The sequence below is a fragment of the Belonocnema kinseyi genome, chromosome 9 (assembly GCF_010883055.1).
Source record: "Belonocnema kinseyi isolate 2016_QV_RU_SX_M_011 chromosome 9, B_treatae_v1, whole genome shotgun sequence".
NCBI lineage: Eukaryota > Metazoa > Arthropoda > Insecta > Hymenoptera > Cynipidae > Belonocnema > Belonocnema kinseyi.
The window spans coordinates 40028997-40053820 of NC_046665.1; the positions used below are offsets into that span (position 1 = coordinate 40028997).

Below are 24824 nucleotides of genomic sequence, written 5' to 3' on the forward strand. Positions count from 1 at the left end.
ATAAAATCAACCCTTCTCTACCACGTTTATACGACTTTGTCAAAAAATAATATTTTTGAGAATTTTCTAGTGTCAGTAGAGTCTCTGATTTTTGGGCTCCTCGAAAATACCCACTCTGATTTTTAGGCTTCAACCCTTAACGTTTAAAATCAACCCTTCTATACCACGTATGGTATATAACTTTGTCAAAAAATAATATTTTTGAGAATTTTCTAGTCTCAATGTATTCTTTGATTTTTGGGCTCCTCGAAAATATCGACTGCGATTTTTGGCCTTCAACCCTTAACTTATAAAATCAAACCTTCTCTACCATGTATATATGACTTTGTCAAAAATTAATATTTTTGAGAATTTTCCAGTGTCAGTTAAGTTTATGATTATTGGGCTTCTTAAAAATACCTACTCCGATGTTTGGTCCCCAACACTTGACGTTAAAAAACAGTCCCTTTGTATCAATTAAACATAATTTTGTGTAAACCAATATTTTTCGGAATATTACAGTGTTACTATAGTCTCTGATATTTTTTGAATTTTACGGTTCAAATGGAGTCTCTGATTTTTGGGCTCTTCAAAAACGCCAACATCAGGGTTTTATGTTTTTATTATTGGGTTGACGTTTTTTACACAGACGTGGTTTTTGTAATATAATGTTAAGTGCATTTGAGACTCTAAAATGAGCCAAAAATCTAGTGCATTTGAGATTTTGCAAATTTTATTTTTTGCAAGGGGGTGGTTTTTGAAAATGGGGGTAGTTTTTTAATTTTTTAAATGCATTTTAGAGCCCAAAATAAGCCCAAAATTCTGGTGTTTTTTGTATTTTCCGAATTTGATTTTTACAGAGGGGGTGGTTTTATATTTTGTAGGGGTGGTTTTTGGAAATTGTTTGTTGATGCGTCCAAGAGCCCAAAAAAGCCCAAAATTCTGACGTGTTTGATTTTTTTCTTTCAATTTTTATATAGTGGAAGTGCTGGCTTGATTTAAGTCAGCACTTCCACTCAAAATTTGAACTTTCACAAAAAGTAGCGGAGCCAAAAAATCGGCAATACAGCCCAAAAAAAGCCCAAAAAAGCCCAAAATTCTGACATTAAGAAATTTGGGAATTTCGTTTGTAGAGGTGCTAGCTTGATAGACCTGGTGTTTACCATCTCTCTGATGATAATAGATTACTTTTAAATATATATTACTAAATATAACAATAAAAACTAAAATAAATTATAATTAAGAGAAGAAGAACTCTTACTGCAATAAGATGACAGGCTGCCACTACGAGGCCAATAATCAGGGGTGCAATTCCTTTGCTCTCAGGTTTCCCTGAATCGCAGGCGCCGCAGACAACGACGACGAGGACTAGAGCAAGGAAGAATTCGATTCCAAAGCCTTGCACAGCTGTAATTTTGCTTAGACTGACTGCCCCCAGTCTTTGTTCAAGGAAATTTTCTTCAGTTGAAAGGGCTCTCAAAAAAGATGATCCAGCAATGGCACCCGCGCACTGCGATATTATGTATAGAACTGCTCGAACCACTGGTACCTAGCAAAAAAAGTGTTATTCCGCTGCTTAAATAAAGAGATATAGATATCATTTATCCCCAGTCTACCCCTCATCCTGTCAAGTCAATCTTTCTCCATGCTTGTCTATCTACGTCAATCTTTTTATATCCCAATATATCCGCATCAATCTATTTCCATCCCAGTCTATCCACCTAAATATATTTCTAAATCTTCATTAATTTAACTCTCGGCTATTTTTTAATCCTTTCCTTTTTATATCACACAATCTACTCATATTAATCAGAAGTAATTCAAGTCCAAAATATATTAAATCTCATAAATGAGTGAGGTCTTGCCAGGGGGGCAGGCCCGACGAAAATAATATTAACAACTATTAAATATTATTATTATCAATCCGGTCGGTATGCAGGTTTCTTTTATTGGTACGGTAGAATCATTGCGTACAGTCCGTTTCTAGTAGAATGTCAACGAATAAGAGGCTATATTACAGCTATCTCTATTTTTGTTCAAAATAACTTATTCTTCTTGTTAAATATCTTCAAAGGTAATTTTTCCAGCACATAAAATACCACAGAAGAAAACCATCACATTTTCTGATCTTTAAATGGTTTTATTTTCATAAAAAGCTGCAGTCGGCTTTGCCTTCAGGTGAGGGGCAAAGTCGATGAAATACAGCTTGTCAGAAATAATTATATTAACAAATTATTGTTTTTTCCATGTAATTAATACTTATAGAAATATGACATAAAATAATGTAAAACTCGAAATGAGAAAAAATGGATCAATTCAACATCTCATTAACTTTAAAAATATCATTGACTGTTAACTGGTTGGCGCTGCCCCCCTTTACCCTATATCTTTTTGAATCAATTTTTTAATACAGTCTATATATAGATACAATCCACCCTTATTATCTGTGAGCTCGTGAGCACCGAAAGCATATCTCAAACCTACACGGTAAAAAAAATTGAGCTGTGACAGGGATATTATTCCTTATTATAGCCAAACATTAGGCTGAAAACGAACGAAGGAATTTAGAAAGATCCCTGGATCAGCGAAAATGAATATCCTTGACCATTTTCCATATACCAGGGATATCGTATAGTCAAACCCCTAATAAGTATAGCTATAATAGGGATATTAAGAATAGGTGTCTGAAGCAATTGTCGGAAGAGCGCCGGTGCATTATGGGAGCAGCGAAATAAAATAACGACGGTCTAATCAGGAGCAGTGACAGTTGAGATTTACTTTGGACAATTAAACGCTTTTTACCACTTAAAATGTGCGCGATTGTTAATATTAAATGGAGTTTATGATGCAGTAATAATAATTTTCATTTGTTTCGATTGTAGGCGATAACTATATTGAAATATCAAGAAACGCGATAAAAACAACAAACTTGACCTTCAAATGCATTACACGGATTTCAGGAAAATTCATTTTCGCGATACCAGACGCAAAATTGGCTACTGTAAGTTAATATATTTCTATAACAACTAAATTTTTTTTCTAATCTGAAGATAATACATTTATACATAATCTGTCGAAAATAATAAACTTTCCAACTTAGCTATTTTGCCCAAATTCCTGATTTACGAGAACAATTTACATAAAGTAACTAAATGTGTAACTATTCTAACTAAACGTTTTACCTAATTCAAGCGTACACTTTCTTTGAGTTTAATATATTCTCTATTCACTCGTTCGCCTCAAGAATTTTTTTTCCGTGTACTATCTGCAATACAATAACAACAACAAAATGATTAAGTAAAATACTGAAATTATAATTCTTACTTTCAATCCCTTTTTTCGATTTCAGTCTATCACCGACAATCTTTTTCTATATTTTTGTCAATATGATTCTCCACCTATTTTGTTGTATTAATTTCCTATCCGAGTTTACCCCTCGTTCGTCTATCATTCTCAATCCTATTTATACGCGTCAATGTGTCTCTTTTCTTTTTCAATATATTTTTTTACTGTAATTTTTATTTATAAACAAAGAAAATAAAGAATAGTAAAACTAATTGATTTTTTGTTTTACCTTGCCAATAGCGAGCATCCCAACTGTAACAGCAGGGTTTATGTGTCCACCTGATACGTGTCCAACAGCCTGCACTGCGGCAGCAACTGCTATTCCAAAGGCCAAACTTATGGCCACAACATCACCTGTGACAACGGCACCACATCCAAAAAAGTTAAGGAATAACGTCCCCAAGAACTCCGCAAAGAGTGCTCGGTACAATCCACCTTTTTTATCTGTAAGCTCGTGAGCTCCTAAGGCATTTCTCAAACCTGCCATCTGCAATACAATAACACAAAAATATGATTGAGTAAAATGCTAAAATTATCATACTTTAAATTATTATTATATACTAATTTAATTAATCTAATTAGTCATAGCACATATGGGTTGGAGTGCCAAACAAAAATTTTATTTTGGTAACGCTACTCCCTAAATTTTTTTCTTTCTGAAAATGAATATTCTTAGTTTTCGATAAAAAAAAAATAATAATAAAAGTGTTAACAATTATTGTCTCTACAAATTATTAGTTATTTATTGAAGACTAAGATCCTCATTTTATGAAACTAACCAGAAAATTTAATATCTTATCAATTGGGCTTAGAATAAGAATATTTTGGCAGCATCATTTATAACTAATGCTCTGAAATTGCCCCTAAACATTTTTTTTCTGGAATAATATGCACAGAATTTCTTCTGCAATATAAATAGAATATTCTCTATAATGAATAAATTAAAAAAATGTATACCACGTAACGGAAAAAATCTGGAATTTCTAAACACAAATTTTGTATGGTTCACGGCTCGGTTTAAAGATTCTTACAGTACTTTAAAACATATTTTTAGCTATAATTAACCTACAAAAGATGTGAGCTAGTAAACTAAAGTCGACTAATGTGCAATTTTGCGGCGTCACCATTTTCGATAAGTTTTGAATACCGATTTTATTAAATTTTTAAATGCTGAAACTTAAGACTTAAAATAATAAAAGCAAAAAATGTTATGAATTATTTTATTCTTAAAGCTTTACATATCAAATGCTAGCATTGATCATCTCCTCAAGAACATAACACACACAAAAATGTCTGGTTAAATTGACCGGAAAAAATAGTAAGGGCATATTTAACCAAAATTTTGCTTGACTTAACCAGACATTGTTTTGAGTGTAAGAAAATTCAAATTTAATATAGAAGAAAAGCTTCAGGGCCCCATGTTTGAATTAATTTTGCAAAGATTTGGCTTTTGGGATTGAATTTACAATTCTTGAAACTCCCGCCAGCGAGGAGTTTGAATTTTGCATCGAAGTGTCAAATAATTAACCCTGGACAGATTCCCTGGTATTTTTTACCCTCACCGGTTCCTGTGAGTGCCAAATGTTCCCCATTTGGATTCCCTGTGCACAATATTTTCCTTTCATCAGAATAGGATGTTAATATACACCATTCTCTTCGTTTTTCAATGCCGAAAAGAATGATGTATATAACAGTTCATTTTAACAAAGTTAAAGTGTATAAAAAAATGTTTAAGCAAATAAAAATCGCGAAAAATCCAGAAATTGACATTTTTTTGCAAAAAATTATGTCATTTCTCTTTTATTTAATTTTTTGGGGAAATTTCCAACGGAATTTTGAAGGGGATGAATTGAACTTTAAGATGGCGTAGGTTATGATTAGATTCCTTCCAAAAAGTATATTTATTTGAAGATTCGAAGTTAGAAAATAAAAAAAAAAGAAATATCAAAAGTGCGGGCAGAATGATTATTATTATCAATAATTTGAATGTATAATAGGTCAATATCTTTGTTTTCTGATGTAAAATAAGATGGCTTCATTGAAATAAAGACAAAAAATTAAGAAAAAGTTATTTTTAATGAAAAAGGGGTTAGTAAGTTTGAAAGATAGGAAAAATTCATCAGAATTAAAAAAGAAGCCTTTTCTACAAAACTGTTTTTATTTTCAAACTAATTCTCGAAATAAAATAAAATTAGAAAACATTAAATTAAACTAAATATTGCATTAAATAAGCTCAATGAATTTCGGTGCAAAGGTTGCATAAGAGCGCCCATGTTGACACACACAGGTCGGTTTCAACTTCTCTCTTTTTCCTGCCATACTGTAGTCACAGCATCGGCACTTCTTAGACCGTATAATCTCGACATCTTCGATGAGAAAAATAATTATTCATTCATTCATTATTAATTGATTTATTATTGGAATTTATGATCAATGTATGAATAAAATTAATGAAAACAACCTTACATTGATCTATATCACTTTTTAGTAATTTTTACGTATAATTTTCACTTAAATTACAAAAAATCAATTCCAAAAATCAAAATATCATGATAAACTGTCAATCTACGTCAAACAAGTTCATTTACATGAAAATATGAAATGGACTTAACGTGACGAAACTCGAACGTAACGGATCCTCTGGGGGACAAATATGCCCCAAGCGCTCAGCATTTCCTTCTCACTTGACAGGCAGCGAACAACAGGCAACATCTTACACTTCAACGCACTCTATGATAGTCGAACCAAGTCGAACTGAATTATGGTTAGGGTATGCTCCCAAAAATCAGAGATAGTTTCTCAGGAGAACGAAATGAATTTCCCGTGGGGCACATTTGTCCCCCGCAGGATCCGTATAGGGTTAAATTGCTTGCCTAACTTCGGCTATCCTGATACTCGTTTTGAAGAGGTCACATTTACTAGAACTGAATGCTCTGAGTATTCGGATGTAGGATTGTATTTTTAAGATGAATGAAGAAGTAGAAAAGGAGGATGTTCAATGTTATCGGACCTGAAAACCAACAATTTCCCGCCCACTTGAAAAGGAGACAACGAACCAACGAAGCCGTTGGTTTGCGGCATGAATTTAGATCGAGGACGCACTTAGAAGCGTTACGAGTTACCCGCAGAAACGAAACAGCATGCCGACAAGTTGACATTATTATTACGTGTGACAACTGTCACACATGGGAGATTGTCCATAGTCCTGGTCAAGGTCAAGATAAAAAAGATTGCACTTTGAAACAAATTATTATATTCTACATTTCCAAAACTTACATTCGCTACTTAAATTCAAAGCTTCACAAACACACCTGTTGGTCGTTTTGAAGTGGAATTTAAGTTGAATTATATAATTATTAAAGTTGATTTAAAAAATTAGGAAAATAAAAGTGCTTAATCGGTCTTGAAAGGAGTAAACTGCGTTCTTTGATTGAATTTTATTCGTGAGATGATGTCATATGATCAGAATTAGAGTTCTAGTCCCCCTTTTTAATGAATTGAAAGTTAGATTGATCCTATTTTTAGAAGAGATGTACATTTTTCTCGCCAGGCTGGCGCCACGGTGTTGCTAATATAGTATCTGCGTTTTTTTGTTTTACTTTTTGGACAAGTAGAGCAAAACAAAGTTACGAAAAAAGTTCAACAATATTTATTTTCCTCTGCTCTTATCACTCAAATATATTTGCTGTAAGCTTTAATTTAAACTTGGGTACAAAGAAACAAAAAAACAAAAACTTGTGATTCAAAAGTAAAATCAAATTTTTTATTTACGAAAATAAGTTTAAAGTGCTCCGATATATTCAATGAGGCTTGCGCACGCAAGCCAATGTTCTAAACGATTAGGTTATTAGGGGAAACCCCTAAGCTTTCTTTCTAGCTTTTAACAAAAAAAATCTTTGTGATAACGAAAAATAGTGTAAGAAACACTATCTAGAATATTCTAAACAACATTTTTTTATTACCATTCGAAAATTTACAAGTCGCCAAAACTGACGGTATATTTTCAAAAGCATACATCGCTTATTTTTATAAATAAACTATTAGAATCCAATTTTTTTACCTTAAAGATCTTGAAGAGCAAAACAAAAAGAGCAAAGACAGAGCTTTATCTGGAGATAGAAAAATTAAGATATCCATTTTGCCATTGATCAATGAAAAGGCCGTGAAAAAAAATCTACAAAAACTGTACTGGAAGAATTGTTTTTATCGCCGTTAGAAGATTTAAAAATCGCCGAAATAGACAATATCCATGTAAGTTACAAACAATTTACCCCCTCACCCTTCATAAATAATTATCCAAATGTCAACAAAATTACCTTATTTTAATAATAATTTGTTTAAACCTTAAAGTAATGATCATCTATAATTCTTGGAAATGGTAAAAAAAAACTGAAGAAATACCTATCTATGTCTAGCAAAAAAATTATTTATATATATTTTTGAAAATCTTGTGTATGTTATATTATGATACTTCGATACACATTTCACAATGTTTATACTAGCAAAAAGGTTGTTAGCACTTGGCCAAAAATTAGCTTTCCTGTTACTAACACGGCACAGATATAGACGATTCTATTTCGTTGACTTCGATCCCGAGTCGCGTGCCAATCGCTAATGATTGTCACCCAAGCATCAATTTTTCACTGTGTTATATTGGCAATTAGCGCACCATCGGGATGCATCTTGCATATACAATCTGGGTCGACGAGCTGATCGAGGAAGGCGCTCTTATCTTCCTCTTGAACCTCTTCCTCAAGATTTATAGGAACACGAGCCTGGATCGTTATTCGAGATAAAATCTATGCAAATTAAGCCAGAGCCGTGAAAATCAATATGATTTACTGAGTTATAACTGTATAAAGAAAAAAAATCTACAACATTGTAGATCAGGCGCTTCGAGAGATTCAGACATTATATTATGATTGTCGGCAAATTGTAAATGCACATTACATACATACCCTCAGAAGAAAAATCGAGACATGTAACACAAGTAAAATATAAATAAACCAGAATCAATTTATAGGTGTATCTTATCTCAGGGTTTCACCAGTTTCGGTTTAACCTTAATTGATTATGAATGGCACTGATGAATTTATGGTTAGTTAAATGACTTTCACAGTGGAAAACCTATTCTGACTCAAATTTTAAGGAACATCATTTTTGTTTTAATTTATTTTAAATATTTTCGTTGTGATCCTCTTTAATACTATCTGAATTCTGATTGTGAACAATGAGTTAATGTCCATCTGAAGTGTTATGGGCAAGTTCAGATAACTGTGATGTCATACCTTTTTCATAGAAGCGTGTGAGGTGTGCTTTATCACGAATAAAAATGATTTGGCCAATTTTTTTATTTCAGACTAGAAAAAGTTACTGAAGTTAAAAGTAAACGTGGCTGAAATGTCAGTATTTTTTTTACTTAAAATATATTCAGAAATGTAAATTGGAATTCCATTGATTAGTCACTAAGTTTTAATTTTTCACTGATTTCACAATGGAAAAAGAATAGACGGAAATTAAGAAGCTGTCATACTGAAATGTTAATGTATACTGATTTCGGTAGTCAGAAGTAGTCAATTATTTTTAGTGAATTTTCATGATTCAAATTTCTTTATTTCCCATCGGAAAAAGTTACTAAAATTTCATTAAGCATCATTTTTCTAGACAATTTTCTACTAGTAGCCCAGTGAATTTCTATTGATTCGAATTTATGAATTGTATGTATTGTTTGCTGGTGCATAGTTTGAAATGTTTTGGGGGAAATTGTATGAGGACACCAGTTATTGTTATATGGGATTGATTTTTGCAGGGATTTTTTGCAGTTCTGAAGTGACGAGTGTAAGATATTTACTGAAACATCCATAATTATTTTTATATTTAAATTTGATGCGTTCAAATCGAAGAGTTTACAAAATTAATAATTTGGTAAATTTAAAATAAAAATAAATACAGAATAAAACCATTTTCAAGGCAAATTTTTCGAATTATCCAATTTAAAAATTGGAGCTTCGTATCACTGAAAACGGTCAAAATGGTAAAATAATCATTTTTATCTGAAGGGTAGCACAATGAAAGGATACAAACGTCATTTTGAACATTTTTGAGGTGAAAGACAAAGAAATAATTCATTTATAACGAAAAGAAGAAATTGCCTAATAAAATCTTCAGAGTTTTGGAAGTGCACTCTTCAAAATAGATCTTTCAGTGGGCATTTCGAATCAGAGTCGAAATACTAAAAGTTTGTTTGAGGATATAATTTCAAATTAGTACCAAAATTTTCAATAGAAAATAAAGATTTTAATAAAATCCTTTATTTCCGAACGGAAATAAATAATGAAATACTAATTAGCAAGACTCCAGAGAATTTAATTTTAAACCTGAATAGTATTCGATGAAAATCGATGTCGGAGGCTTCTATCGAAACGATTTCTCATCAGTGGGCCGAAAAAATGCCTCACAAGTGATGCTTGGTAAAAAAACATTGAGCTACAGACTAGAGGTGGAAATAATACAATTATTTAAGGTTTATGATTCCAATTTTTTCTTTTGATGTATAATACATATGTATTAAAATACAGAAATAAACCTGGCTTATAACAGTTTTTTCGGTCTATGCTATTTTATTTTAAACAAAAAAAAACAGACGCTAATTCCGTGGAACTTAATGACACGAATTTCGGAACTGAGCATATGAAATTTAGTAGGGAGATATTTGTTTATTGTTTTGGGAATCTATTCTGGATGCTTGATTATGTTTTACTCAACGTGTTTTGAGCTTGCTTGGCGTCTAACAAATAGTATTCAAATTTTGACCGAATTTGCAAGTGTGTTTCACTCTTATGAATGGGCCTTACAAATAGTTTTTTTAATTAAAAATATTGTGAAAACATCGGTAAAATTTGTTTAAATAATCTTTACATTTTTTGGTCACTTTTATAAACTGAAAATGTACTAAAAGTTGCTTAAATTCAGAAATTCAGAAACAAATCCAAAATTGAAGAATAAAAATTTTTAATGAGCCAATAGCCGAAACTATTCCTAAGATTATATACTCTCAAGACATCAAATTTAAAATGGAATATTGAAATAAAAACGCAGCGAATCGAATAATTTAAACGACCATAATAAGTATACAATTTCTACATTATTAATTACAAATAAAACATGTTTAATTTCTTTTACATTGAAGGTTTCAAACGTGAAACTGTCTTTCACAAAAAATACTACTCTTAAAATTCATTAAATGCGTTGTTAATTTCAGAAAATAGTAACTTTTCAAGATTTACAAGGGAAAAATTGTTTAAAGCAAAAATACTCTTTTTAGCATGAATTTCACATTGAAGTTCTATTTTGCATTTTTCGGGCATTTTCCGAATACAATGCAGGGGGATGAGGGTGGGAGGTCAATATTAAAAGTATTTGGTAGAAATTATTCTTTGAGCATCCTGTACGAGGTGAGACAACTATACTAAACAAAAAGATAATGAAAAGAATTTATTTGTTCCAATTTATCGAAAACCAAACTCTTCTCATTTAAAAACCCATTTTAATGTCCCGGCTAGAAATTATGACTTGGTTCTAAAGAGGTCCTGTCTAGATTTCCTATTTTCTATCGAGGCCCTAAAGTGGCAATCTATCGAGGGCGCAAGCGAAAGCGTCACTCTCAGCTAGCGAGGTCATCAGTAGGCAACCCAATGAGGGCCTATTAATAGGGTCTTTTTAGAATCTAGGTAGTCCCTCACACGCTGAGAGAAAAAATACTTTCGAATCAATGAAATATTGTTTTGAAACATCAAACGGTGTTTTCGCGCTCGGTCAAATGCATATGCTATTATTTCTTATTTTGTTGATTCAAATAAGATATTATTAAATTATTAAAAAATCGATCATGCTTTAAATTCTAAAGTGTGATGCTATAATTGCAATAGTAAAAAAAATGTCTAGCACATTCCCATAATCTATCACCAGAAATTCTTGGTTCGAAGAAGGAAAATATTAATCTAAATGTAAAATACATTTTTTCTTTGCAAAAGTTAAATCTGACAAACAATCCTAATCCGTTTTCTCGTATTTTTATTGACATTCAAGTCTTAACTATACCCCGCACGTTATTCTAAAACTAAACTGATTATTAAATTTGACTAGAGAAGACTTATTACTAATAACTAAAGACAAACGCAGTTGATTAAAATATCCGCAAGCGCCGAGAATCGAACACACGCATCACACACTTAGTCGAAAGCCTAATCCCCATAGCTACGATGTAACGCTGAGTGCGATATCATAAATGCTTGACGGCATTCATCGGATACTTTAGAAATGAGGAAAAAAGAATTTTGAAGCTCAATTTGTTATATATGATTTTTAAACGTACTTACATGATTTCAAATTAAATCAATCTTTAAGAAAAATACTTTTCAAATTATTAAGCCACCAAATGTTTAAAATTTTTCAAAGTTTGCATCTCGGTAATTTTTTTTTATTTTTTATTTTCTAAATTTAAGTATAATCAAGCATAAGAACATTGATGTACTTTTTTGCACTCACAGCTGTATTACCCGTTTTACTTGTCGAGGGCTTTACAAGGTCAACTCGAGAAAATAATTCATAGAAATTATTTTTTAAATATATCTTTATGAATAAAGCTTTTATCTAGGTGAATTTAAAAAATATATAGTGCTAAAAAGTGAGTATATAAATAATTTAAGTCAAGTAGAACACGACAATAACCTGCCGAGGCCAGCAGAGGGAAAGCCTAGATTCTTCCAGCTAGAAAATCTGGCTGTGGCCTCGTAGGAGCCAATATTTAGTTTAGGCATAAAGAGGCAATTTCTACCCGGGCTTGACCGATTAAAAAGAATAAATTTTTTCGAAATACGATCGAATTGGGGGTAGGGGGTCGATACCGAAATTCGAACTTTTATAAGTGTACATTTGCACCACCCTAAGCCACACTTACATAAAATATTTTACTGCTCATTCCGAATTTCGGGACTACACACTTCGTGAAATAATTCAACATTGAAGGGTTTTAATAAAAAAATGCGTTATATTTTCACAGCCCTATTATTTTAGAATCATTAAGTTGAAAACCAAAATTGGAAAAATCTATGCAATCATTTTAGAACATTTGTAAAAAAAACATTTTAAAATTCTTGTTCCTAAAAAGAGCTTGTATTCGAGGCCACTAAATAAAAATTTCATGCAGTTAGGAAGCTTAAATTTGATATTCTTATGTTTCAAGTTGAATTGTTTAGTCTGGACCGTTATAAAGTTGCAAAAAGTACCATTTTTAATTTAGAAATTTTGGCTATTAAATACTTTCAATTTACAAGATTTCACTTTGAATTCCGTAATTTGATGTTTAATTTTAAATACTAAATGAAAATTTCATAATGTAAATAAATCCTCAAGTCATTTATTATTATATAATTTTCTTGATTTATGTAACTCAGTTTTATGGAGTTCTTAAAACATTTTATTACGTACTGCAGAACGATATGCTTGTTTATTGTATTTCTAAAAATTGATTTGATTCAATACAGAGAACAACTGAAACCTGATTCGGACTTACCCGAACTTGATTCTATATTTTATAGAGCAGTCGAAATATTGTAAGATAGCTATTTTTTGCCGAATAAATGAAATGCAGGTTAGGCAAAAGTAATAAATAATCCGTTCGAAAATTAATGAACAGAAATAATATTAGGACGCACATTTCTGTTTAACGAGGTTACTTCGTTTTTAATATGAATATAAAAATCTGATCTCTAATAGTGGAAATCTCTAAAATGTGAGCATTTTGATATCCTTTGTTTTAAATTTGGTATGGGGCAAAACCGTTAAGCTTCTAATAGCTTTCTAAGATGGCTAATAATCAAATATGTGTAGCATTTTCCAAAACATTTACGTCCTCTTTTAAGTTGATAATATTGTATTAAAGTGGTAAATTAACAACATTCAAAGAAATAATTAAAATTTTACCCTCGATGCTCAAACTGCGAATGCAATGTGTCACGTCTCGTAAAAGTATAATTAATGATTGCTGAATTTGTATTTGAAGGAAAATGTGTTGAATTAACGAAAATCTGAGGTCATTTTCAAATCACACGATCGACACCATTTCTGTTTTGAAGCTTCAAGCCTTGAATGTTTTGCTACTTGAAACTTGGAGTTTAACTCTGTGTCTTTGACTGATCATTAGCCGTACTTGGCAATCAAAGCCACAATATTTCTCGTCTCTTTCTTAGTTAATACATCAATCACGTTCATTCCCTGTCTTCAAACTCTCTCAATATGGTTTCTGATCGACGTCGGGGTCGAATGCCAGTTGGACCGGTAAGCCAGTCGTTCTACTTTTATTTACAGGAGAACGAAAATAATGTCTGTGCAGTCACACATGTTCCTGATGTCTGATAATGGTTTTCTTGTCAGAATGAATATAGACTCAGATTATTCAATTCACGCGTTGATCTTTTCGCCATGGACTTGCATTCGTAATTCCTATCAGTGATGTGTATATTATACATAAAGTATATTATGTATAAGTGCATGTACCTACATGTTCAAGGGCGTCCTTATAAACGGTGTTCATAATCAAAACCGCAAACGGTCAACTGTTTGTAAGTCCGAACTACTTTTCGGAATAAATACATTGAATGAATTTAGATCACATACCTGCCCGCAGTACTTACGGTACTTCTACAAGAGCAATAATTTTTTTTATAGTATATTCTACTTTGTAAACCGAGTCAAATATTTTAACAATGACGTCCAGCTTCCCCTCGCCGGGTTGCTGCAGGTCAGGGAATTTCAGAATAATTTCTATTTGTTTAAAAAATTTTGAATTGTTTATGTATACGTTTTTGAGCGAAAGAGGAGTTAAATAATCCTAGCTTTTTTCCACTATTTTAACTTTGTTCAGTTATTGTCTTGGAATTTCCATTTTTTTTTTACATTTTCTACAAATTGTCCAAACTTTTTTTCCATAGCACGATTTTTTAAACCTCTGCATTGTATATCTTCTAATTCATCATTAGTACTGATTTGTCTCATATCCTATAATTAGTCGGTTTATTTAATGATATACATACCTTATTTGGGATGTTATTTGGAATACCTTAGCCCTTTCTTTTACTCGAGAGGAAACAGAAATATTAAAATACTAATTCATGGAAGCTACCCTTGCCAAGGAGATGTAAATACATATATAAAAAATCTACTAAAACTCAGAAAAACCACTAATACTCAAATTTGGCTGAAAACCACTATATGGAATCGGAAATTCGATTTTAAAAAGTGTAAAAATATGCTACATAATTTTCTCAGCCAATTTTTGCAAAAAATAGCGTGATACATGCCCTGGCAGGCAATTGCTACTCGTGTGCTTGCAACATTTGTCTTCATCTCTTCGCACTGGTGTTTACAGTTTCAACCCATTTAAAGGGGGGCTTTTATGAAATCGAAGAGTTAAAAAACTTCTTGTGTAAACAATTCTGGCTTTTCTCAATTAAAAAATATTCAGGTCTATTTTCAGGTCTAGAACTTTCAATTTTTTGTTAACTCACTGATTGGGTAAATATATCAGTAGTGAACCACTTAAGGTTAGCATTATATTCGAAACTGTATAAAAAATTATTGTCGAATTGGATAAAAATAAAAGACACTTAAAAGACATTTTGCAGCTTCTTATTGGGGTATTTAAAATGTTTTTTAAGTCCCGCGGAAATGATTAAATGTATACACTGTACAGGAAAGGTGCAAAGTCACCAGAAGTAAGCCACACAATTTTTATTATTAAACGTAATTTTTGTTTAACATTTTTAACCTTATACGACAAAAAGCTTCATGTAAAATAAAAGATTAGTAATATACATATATTTTACAAATTTAAAATTTAAATAATGTTAAAAATAATATATCAATAAATTGGAAAATATATTTTTTTTCTATCGGAAAATCTCAGTATAATACCACTCACACATAATATAAAGTTTGTAAACAGAATTGAGTTTCAAAAATTAAAAGAACGTAGAAAATAGACAATTTTGTTTGACATTGAGAAAAAAGTTCGAATTCTTTAGATCCTCCAGATTAAAAGTTAAATTTCAATTTTAAATACTAAGAAATTTTGACGCGAAATGTTATCTTCAGTTGAAATAAAAATTAAAACTGACTCCCGAGATATAAAAATTCTCAAAACGGTTTAATACTTTTGATCTAAAAAAACTAATCCAAATCTGATTAAATCGTCCAATAATTTTGAGGTTACAATTTTGCAGTTTTTAAAAATAGTACTGCGGTAGCGATTAAAAATTGAATTTTTATTTTTTCACAAAAATAAAAACTAGTTCCTGAGATATATGGGGTAGCTAAATAAGTACAAAATTTTTTTACGCAATATCATGAAGAAAAGAAAAAAATTTTACTTTGCTCAAATACTAGGCTAAATTTTTTGCTAAAATTAAATTTTTTATTACTGTAATAAAAGCTTAGAATTCGACCAAATCTTTTTTTCACAACGTGTACTTGATTTTTTAAGAGTTCTAGTTCTGCACTATCACACTTCAAATATTCTAGTTTATTTTGCCTCGAAAATTAATTAAAACAAAGCCCACTGGAATTTCTCTGTAAAGTTATTGAAAAACGAATGAAATATGAGTAAATCTTCATGATTTTCAATTCTATTTTAGAAAACAGGTTAATATACAATTCTTTACCAGAAAAATATAAATACTACTAAATTAACTTTAAAAAATAAAAACCGGTAATCTTTTCTGTATAATTTGCTAGTTTCTACCAAACAAAATTCAATGCTATCAACTTTCATAGACCATTAAATTTTGACTGGCCTTGTATAGAATCACACTAAAATTATTTTTAAAATATACTGTGTAAAAGTTATTAAGCCATTTATGTGGTGAAAAGATTTTGACAATTCGGGTTTCGTTCCTTGTAGTAACATAATGAGATACAAATTCAGTTCCCTTAGTTTCTGAACATTTAAAAATTAATTTTAAAAGTAAAATACTTTATTCATTAAATTTTTTAAAATTATTCATTCATTAGAAGAAATGTGTTAAATGATATCATCACTTGAATTTACATTTAAAATAAAATGTATCGAGGGCAGAAATCTGAGCATGGCCCGAACAGGGCCCAGGCTTGGCAAAATTAGACAATGGCATAGTGATCTAGCCTAAGCCATACAAGAATGAAATGGAAAATCTTGGCAGGGCTCGGCTATATTGCCAGGCTAGATCGTCCATCACAAGAGAAGTAAATTTTTTAATATTAATTTTTTTTTAAAGTCACTCATTAGACTTGCGTGTCCTAAACATTCTGCCTCCGTCCTAGTCTTTGTGAAGACAACTACGATGTAAAAAAGTCATCGGACACCGCAAAGTTTCCGTCTAATAAGTCTGTAAGGTAACTTTTTTTTCAAACATTTTTTCCAATTATCTTATTTGAATTTACAAATTGTGCCATTTCATTGATTATCTTGCTGGGTTCTGATTCTTCCTCATCATCTGCATCGCCATCATCGATATATAATAATTTTTTAATTTACGTCCGTCAAATTCATTTTGTAATTTAAAGTTTTAAACATCATTACATGAATTAAGAACATATTCATACTTTATAATTCGCCGACAATCTTTTCTAAGTTTGAGGTTAGAAGGCACGTTCAATCTTAATGTAAACATATTGTTTATAACTAATATAAGTACTTGCACATTTACCGCATAAATATGGGATACTGCCGATTGTGCAATGCCTCTGGGCTCTTAGACTCTTAGAGTGCTTTTTATTTTAGGCCTGGCCCAAGTCTGGAACAGGGCAAAAACTTGGTGATTTCGACACAGGCCGGTCGCAAAATAGCCGTTAGCTCTTAATAAACACGATACATTTTGTCCTCCTCCCCTTGAAAAGAAGCATATGAAGAAGATAGAGGATGACTGGTGTTCTTGACAACTTTAAATTATAAATGAAACCAAGAAATACCGTACTTAGCAGATGAGAGACTGTGAAGTCCAGCGATGCAATTTTTAAAAAGCGTAAAGACGGCTATTTTGACGAGTGTGATCTTGCATCTCGAGTTTGATCACACTCTTTAAAAAAGCCGTCTTTACGTCCTTGATACACACGATATTTTTTGACCCACCCTTCATGAAAACAAGCATGTAAAGCAGATAAAGGATAGTCGGTGTTCTTGAAAATCTTAAATTATAAATGAAGTAAATGAATATCGTACTTAGCAGATTATTATAAATAGGTATTGCCAGCAAAGAAATATATTAGGCATATAACGGATTAAATGAATTGTCCGTCATGGCTAGATCTGAATTATTTTGTTTTCCTTATTGACAACACTACTATTTTTTGCAGCGTTCCATCAATTCCTTACACGCCTTTAAGAGAAAAAAAATGATACTCGTATATTTTTAGATATATCGAATTGAACGATAAAGATTTATCATCCTAGTAAACAATGTGTCGTATAATTCCAATATCGGAATGTGTATAACGTGTACTATCATCGACATTGTGAAAATGGGTCGCATTACAAATAGAAAAATACTGGTTTCCGTCTAAATTAGCACCTGAATTAAATGAATATGATTAATAAATAAATGATTTAAATTCTCAAATTAAACTTTAAAGTGCTTTAAACGTTATTCCTATTGACCTCTCATTACATAATTTTTAATGCATATCCCTAATTTTGATAGAATTACAAAAATGCTAAGCTTCCTTTTAAATGCGGACTAGTTAAATTAAGCCTACCTTACATACAATACTGGAAAGATGCTAAGGTACAAATTATCGTTTGTAACGACACTCGTTTACGATACAAGAGGCTGAAGGCAAATATTGACAATGAACGTGTGCTCTCGGCAACGAAAAACGTCATGTCCTAATTACTAACGATAAGGCTTCATTAAAGTTTGAAATCTTTCTCAACAAAAGTACAAAAATACATATAATTTACTAATTCTATAATATTTTTTCTATAAACTTTGATTGTTTTAATTAATAAGCTGAGTAATAATTAATGAAATAATAAAGCACACCCTCCCAGTGGGCAAACAAATTAAGGATGTCCGAGAGACGTCTTTGGGACATCCCTAAGATGTCTTTTATAACATGTCTTTTGGTCATCCTGGGGATGCTCTTAAAACGTTGATTAACCTGGCATAGAAGGTCCTAGGAACGTCCCAAGGACGTTCTTGGGATTTTCATAGTTTTGTGCCCACTGGGCTGCAATCACTATTAAATAAGCCAATTTCATTAACATGAATAATTAGGCGGAGTCAGAATGACCTTAATATTACTTCTGGGAATTTTATTGCACGCAAGTATTGATTTATCATTCGTTATGTCCACAATGTAATAAAATTATATATTTAATAAACAGGCAATTTTATTTTAACTATAAAAAAATTCATTTTTCTTGAAGATTATTTTACATTAATTTTTTATTAGATTTTAAACAATATATATATATATATATTGAACATTAAATCTGAAAATATTGATGCTATAAGAAAAGTAGAAGGTTAGTTTCAGAATCAACGCATCAAAATCCGCAAATAATGAAGAATTTCTAGTCGGAGATATCTATCCAAAAATATTTTCTTTTTCAACTTACAATAGAAAGCGTTACCATTTACAATTATGTCTAATAGGTCCAATTAATTAAAAATATGTTAATACTAGTTTTTGGACAAGGCACAGCTTTAACTATTTCTTCGTTCCTCAACAAACTTTAAAAAAAATACAGCACTGAAGTATGAGACAAATCAGTACTAAAGTAACCACACATCTTAAAACATTCGAAAAGTCCAAATAGAGACAAAAATACTAGAAAAGTTCCACTTATTTTGTCAACATGTTTACAAGAATCATGGTATGTATATTCCAAAAAGTTCCTGCTAAAATAGAATTAAAATTCAAAAAAGTTCAAAATTCATCCTGTTTCAGCAGAATAATCATTCAAAACTAACGTACCGAAAAAGTTTCAATTACATTTTTTTTTAAATTTTAACGTTCTGAAACGATCCTGATAAATTTGAAACTAAAGTACTATATAAGCTCAAAATACGTTCTGTTCCAGCAGGAACTCTTTTAGGGCACAAATAACGGAAAAGTTTTCAATTAATTTACGTTTGTTAATTTGTACAAATTAGCATTGTATTTATATTCCGAAAAGGTCCTGCTGAAATTGAAAAAAGTACCAAGTAAGTTCAAAATACCTCCTGTTTCAGTTATCAGCAGGACTTATTCTAAGGGAAATGTACCAATTTTATTTTCTTGACAACTGGATAACACGAAAACGTTGAGGCTTTTAAGTTTGAAAACATTTTTTGCCTAAAAATATTCTTTTTTAATAAGTTATAGGTAGTATGTAAATTTTAACGTTAAAAGATTAGAAGTCTTTCAAATTAAGAATGTTAAATTCTAAATGCATTTAAGTTACGGAAGTTTTAAAATTTGAAAAAAAATCATTATTGCTTTTATATTTCAATAAGTTTATATATAAAAACTTACGGATTAGAATCATCAGTATCATAATATGAAAACTTTTAAGGCTTTAGGAATGTGGCGACTGATTTATATTGTATAAAATACTGTTTTAAAATTAACAAAGCGTTAAATTGCGAATGCCTCAATTTTCGAAAAATATATATCGTAGATCTAATTATGAAAGCTCTAATTTTATTATGAGTATCACTGTAGAAACTTTATTCTGAAAAAATGTAAACTTGCAAAACTCATTTCATAGAAGATTGAGAAATGCCTAACGCTTTTTAAATTGTTATGTATTAAAAATGATAAGCTTTTAAATTCAGAGCATTGTTATTTCGAAAGAATTATTGGTATCCTCGATATTCTGAAAGATGTTCACTTTTATTCTTAGAAATTCTCACTATTTTCAAGTTTTACAGATAGTAAAAATCTAATTTTAGATGTTTTTAACTTGTAGAATACACTATATACATATAATATCACTGTACTTGGCCGTTTATTTTTACGTGAAATTCAACAATACTAGTCAGTATGAAAAACAACCAGATAAAATATGTGTACCCGGAGGTATAGATACTGCCGTATTATAAGTATCATAAAACAGAAATCAATGTTCTATTTGATTTACAGAATTTAGTATTTCCCTCCGGGTGACGTTTTCTTTCTTTTTTTATTGGATCTTTGCAGTAAATGAAATTATTATAATCATTTTGACACATAAATAAAAATTCCGTTTCAACATTTCTTCTTTATTTAAATGTAAAAAAAAGTTATTTACATTTACGACGCTCAAAAGTAAAAACTTTGGTATATGTACCCCCGAGTGAATTCGTGTTTGTTTGATATGGCGAAGAGATGTTCTACTCTTCCTCGAAGTATCTTTCGTACATTCACCTCTACGAGCAATCGAGGAAGACAAGGGGTAAAAAAGGTACTCACTCTGAAGATCTGAAGATCTGAAGAACACGGAAGATTCGAAACTCCTCACTTGGGTAAAAGCGGAATGCACTTCACGAATAAAATAAATTCGAAGCACGAATGAGAACGAAATTCACGGTTATTTTTATAATTTCGATTTTGAGTAAAAAACTAAATGACAGATAGGTAGGTACGTGAGAATTGAACAAAGAGGTAGCAGCCTCTACAACGGCGTTTCTGGACGACAACTGGGCTATGTTACAGAGCTTGGCAATCTCATATAGGTGTCTGACTGCGTCCGTTCTGGGACTGTGGCAGCCCAGCTTTACTCTTGGTACCGCGAGAACGGAGAAGGGATATCTCAGACTCAACAACACAACAACCTCCAGGTGGTTCTACGACCATTATCGAGATCTTCTGCCGGAAGAATAATGACAAAGGAAGGTGAGTGATTGGGGGAATGGAGGGAATTGAGGGAGAGTGCTCGGATTAGGTCCAGAATAGGGGTTTTAATTTAGGAATGCATCAGCCGTGAAACCGTGAAATGAATCTTGGTACCTGCTCCCTGAACCCTGGATTTTGTAACAGATTTGAGATTTTCTTGAGAGGATGGTTTCGGGCAAGCCGTAAGGAAAAGGAGCGTGAAGAATTTAGAAAATTTACGTACAACAACATTCTTTTATTAGATGGGCATGTAAAAGCAGGGGAATCTAGTTTCCTGACTGGTATCTGGATTTTTCGAAGACAGACAAAAATAATATTCTAGAATGTAAAGGTTATTGTCATTTTTGTCGAATGACTACTAAATTATTATGAAGGGCATATTGCATGTCATAAGCATATCAAGATTTTAGGCAGCCGGTGAATGCCGACTTTCACGAGAATTTTGGTCAAAATCTTTACCTAACGTCCAAGAGTCTGTTTCAGTTAGGCATTCAGAACAGTACTCAGCCATTCTTCTAATCTCCTGATGCGTTTTAGGCTACTTAAAGAAACCAACCACTTATTTATATTTTCATATTCATAAAATTATTGAAATATACTTGCACAAAACAATAATAATAATAATGATGATGTTATGTCATATATTTAAAAAGTTTATTTTGTATTCAATTCGGTCCTTAGTACTCTGAACGAATTTTTGAGTAATTTAATTAATAACACAACGTAAAATAACCTTTTTTAATATTTTCCTTGCGCAAGTCAAAATGAATATGTAATACCAAATATTAATGGATACAATTTTGCATAAAATAATTATTATATTCATCATTATTATAAGTTTCATTAATATTAATTATTAATTAATCATTTAACTATTTACTTAACATACATGATTATTAGTAATAATTATTAATAATATAATTATAATTGAGCAAACTGAAACATTAAAATAAAATGTTTACCTTTGAAATCTCCAAAAACCTGAACCTAAATTGAAGGAGATTAATTTTTTATTTTTAAGCTTAACCCTCTACCACCCTTAAAATTTTTTTTATTTGTTTACTTTCAGTTTTTTAAAAATGTTATGCCTAAAGTGCAGTGTATATAAAAAAAATCAGCTCTTTAGCCTTCTAACTAACATATAAATCGATGCTATAAAAAATGCCATTCATCTTAAAGTAATATTTAAAAAATGCCAAGTCTACCGAACGTTACATATATGTCACTGTGGGCGGTAGAGGGTTAACATTAAGGATGTACACTATGTACAATCAATCTCAAAAGTTTCCTATCTTCAAAATTATTTATAAAAGCAACAAGAAAGATCTATTATTAATGTCTGCAAACCTTGATGGAGGCTTCTAAGCACACTTCAGTAAAAGTAATTCAGGTTCAGGAAAAATAATTCGCAGGATTCTCTAAATTTCTATTTAGTTAAAAATTGAGAAATCATACAGTTATTGTTGTTATAAACAATCATAGTTGAAATTTCAATCAACAGCACCTAACTAGAATTGTAGAGAATCTTTCAAAGAATAAAATGAGGCATTGATCATTAGGATTAAATAAAAATTGTAACTTTTCCCTAAAGAGAAAGGAAAAACTAACCTTCAAATAACTACCGTTAAATAAACAATTCTAACCTGAATTATTTTTTTCTGAAGTGTGCTTAGAAGCCTCCATTAAGATTTACAGAAATTAATAACAGACCTTTTTTCGATTTTATAAATCATTTTAAAGATAGTCAACTTTTGAGATTGATTGTACGTGGTGTACATCCTTAAATCTGGTTTCTTATGAATAATTTAATGCAACGATATCAGAGCTTAAAAAAAATACACAACCAACAATTAAATTTCAAAACTACGTAATTTTTGACTTATTAGAGACAAATATACACAACAAAGGGAAAATAAGAGAAAAAAAGGAAAAGGTAAATCAAAAACAAACTCTCACTTTTTCGTTTTTATTTCTCCGTCTTTTTTAAACTATTAGGTAACCAAAATGTTTTTTGGGTTAATTTAGACATCATTAGAGATTATTAATATGAAAAATACTGGTAAAAATAACTTAAATTATTTTAATTATAATTAACAAAATACTTGAAAATAAAAATATATAGATTATAGAAATTTATCAGGAATGTAATTTCTTCTAAGTCTCCATTTAATTGGTAAAAAAATCATAATTTTTTTTATAATGAATTCTTTTTAACAGTAAGAAACCCACATTAGTTTAAACAATTAACAACCCTATCGCATTCTATGCTAGGGGGTAGTTTGGAAATCTAATTTGAAGTGGTTAATTTTTTTCATGCTCTGATTTCGTAGTATAAAATCACTTATAAGAAAGTAGATTTCATTTCGATCTTAAATAAAAAAAATTTAACAGACACTAAGCTCATGATTGGTTCTCGAAAGAAATCTTCCTTGTTGAAACTTTATAAGGAGGATATTTGAAGTATTATCAAGTGTCAAAATGTATTAATTTTTTGAATCGTTTATTTTCCTATTTCGAAAATGAAATAATCTGAATAATTGGTTCGAAATAAACAACAAAAAAAGACTGTTTAAATATATGACATAAAATCATTATTTTCATTATTTTGTAAATGGTCTGGTATTTGGGTCTATGTTCTTTGGCAGGGCTAGGTGAGGAAGGGAGTAATGCGAGGAAGGGATATAAAGTTTTTATATTGATCCAGAATCCTCGTGATATTTATTTAAATAACACGTTCGTTCCGCAACACTGCTCCGACCCAGGTTGTTGATCAATCTATATAGTAATCACCCCAAGTTAAGATCCACACAAAGTCGCCATGTGAGGTTCTCCACTTGGTTTCATTAGTGGCCAAGGTCTTTTGTTTCAGGCGTCATTCACTCTACTGAGACTCTTTTTATTAACTATTTGTCGCCATATTTTTCTGTCCTGGCATACTTCTCTAGCTTGTTTTATGTCCATGCACTTTTTCATGCAGGCTCTCATGTTTCTGTGGCTTTTTATGTCTCTTCTTACTAGGATCTCATTCACACATTCTAACCATTCTTTCCGCGGTTTGCCTCTAGGCACGCTGCCATTTACTTCACCTTGATACACTTGTTTCATTAGTCGTTCATTTGGCATTCTCTCAACATGCCCGAACCATCTTAACCGATTTCTTTCCCATGTGTCTACTAACGTCTCTTCTGCACCACATTCTTTGAGATTTATGTCGTTACTCACTTTGTCCATTAGAGTTTTCCTGCATATCATGCAAAGGAATCTCATGTCAATTTGCATTAACTTTACTCTTATCTTTTTCTTGATAGGTCCATGTCTCGCTACCGTATAATACAGTACAAATATAGTACAAATATAGAGTTATGGATTGCCATTTTAGCTTTATTTGATATATTTTTACTTTTGATAAGGGGACCTGCTCTACCAATAACCTTTTTACCTTCATTTATACGTCTATCTAACTCCTTATCTATCTTCCCGTCCCTAGTAAATAAGCTACCAAGGTATACGAACTTCTCAACTTGTTTAATTCTCTCATCATTTAATACAATATTGCATAGTGTCTTCTCACTCTTTCCTTCGAACACCATCGTTTTTGTTTTATTTGC

General features: G+C 31.2%; 1 protein-coding gene across 2 annotated transcripts in view; it reads right to left on the reverse strand.

Annotated features, from left to right (window-relative positions):
* LOC117180908 (aquaporin) overlaps positions 1–21145 on the reverse strand; it is a 32735-nt gene extending 11590 nt beyond the window's left edge. The window contains exons 1-3 of one of the 2 annotated variants that reach the window (XM_033373522.1): positions 20794–21140; positions 3554–3811; positions 1241–1528 (exon numbers count right to left, since the gene is read on the reverse strand). In XM_033373522.1, the coding sequence (XP_033229413.1) occupies positions 1241–1528; positions 3554–3811 (546 nt within the window). In that variant the 5' untranslated portion in view covers positions 20794–21140. Of the gene's footprint in view, positions 1–1240; positions 1529–3553; positions 3812–20793 lie in introns of both variants that reach the window. The other variant, XM_033373524.1, reaches the window with a different exon arrangement.
* Positions 21146–24824: the final 3679 nt, after the last annotated feature.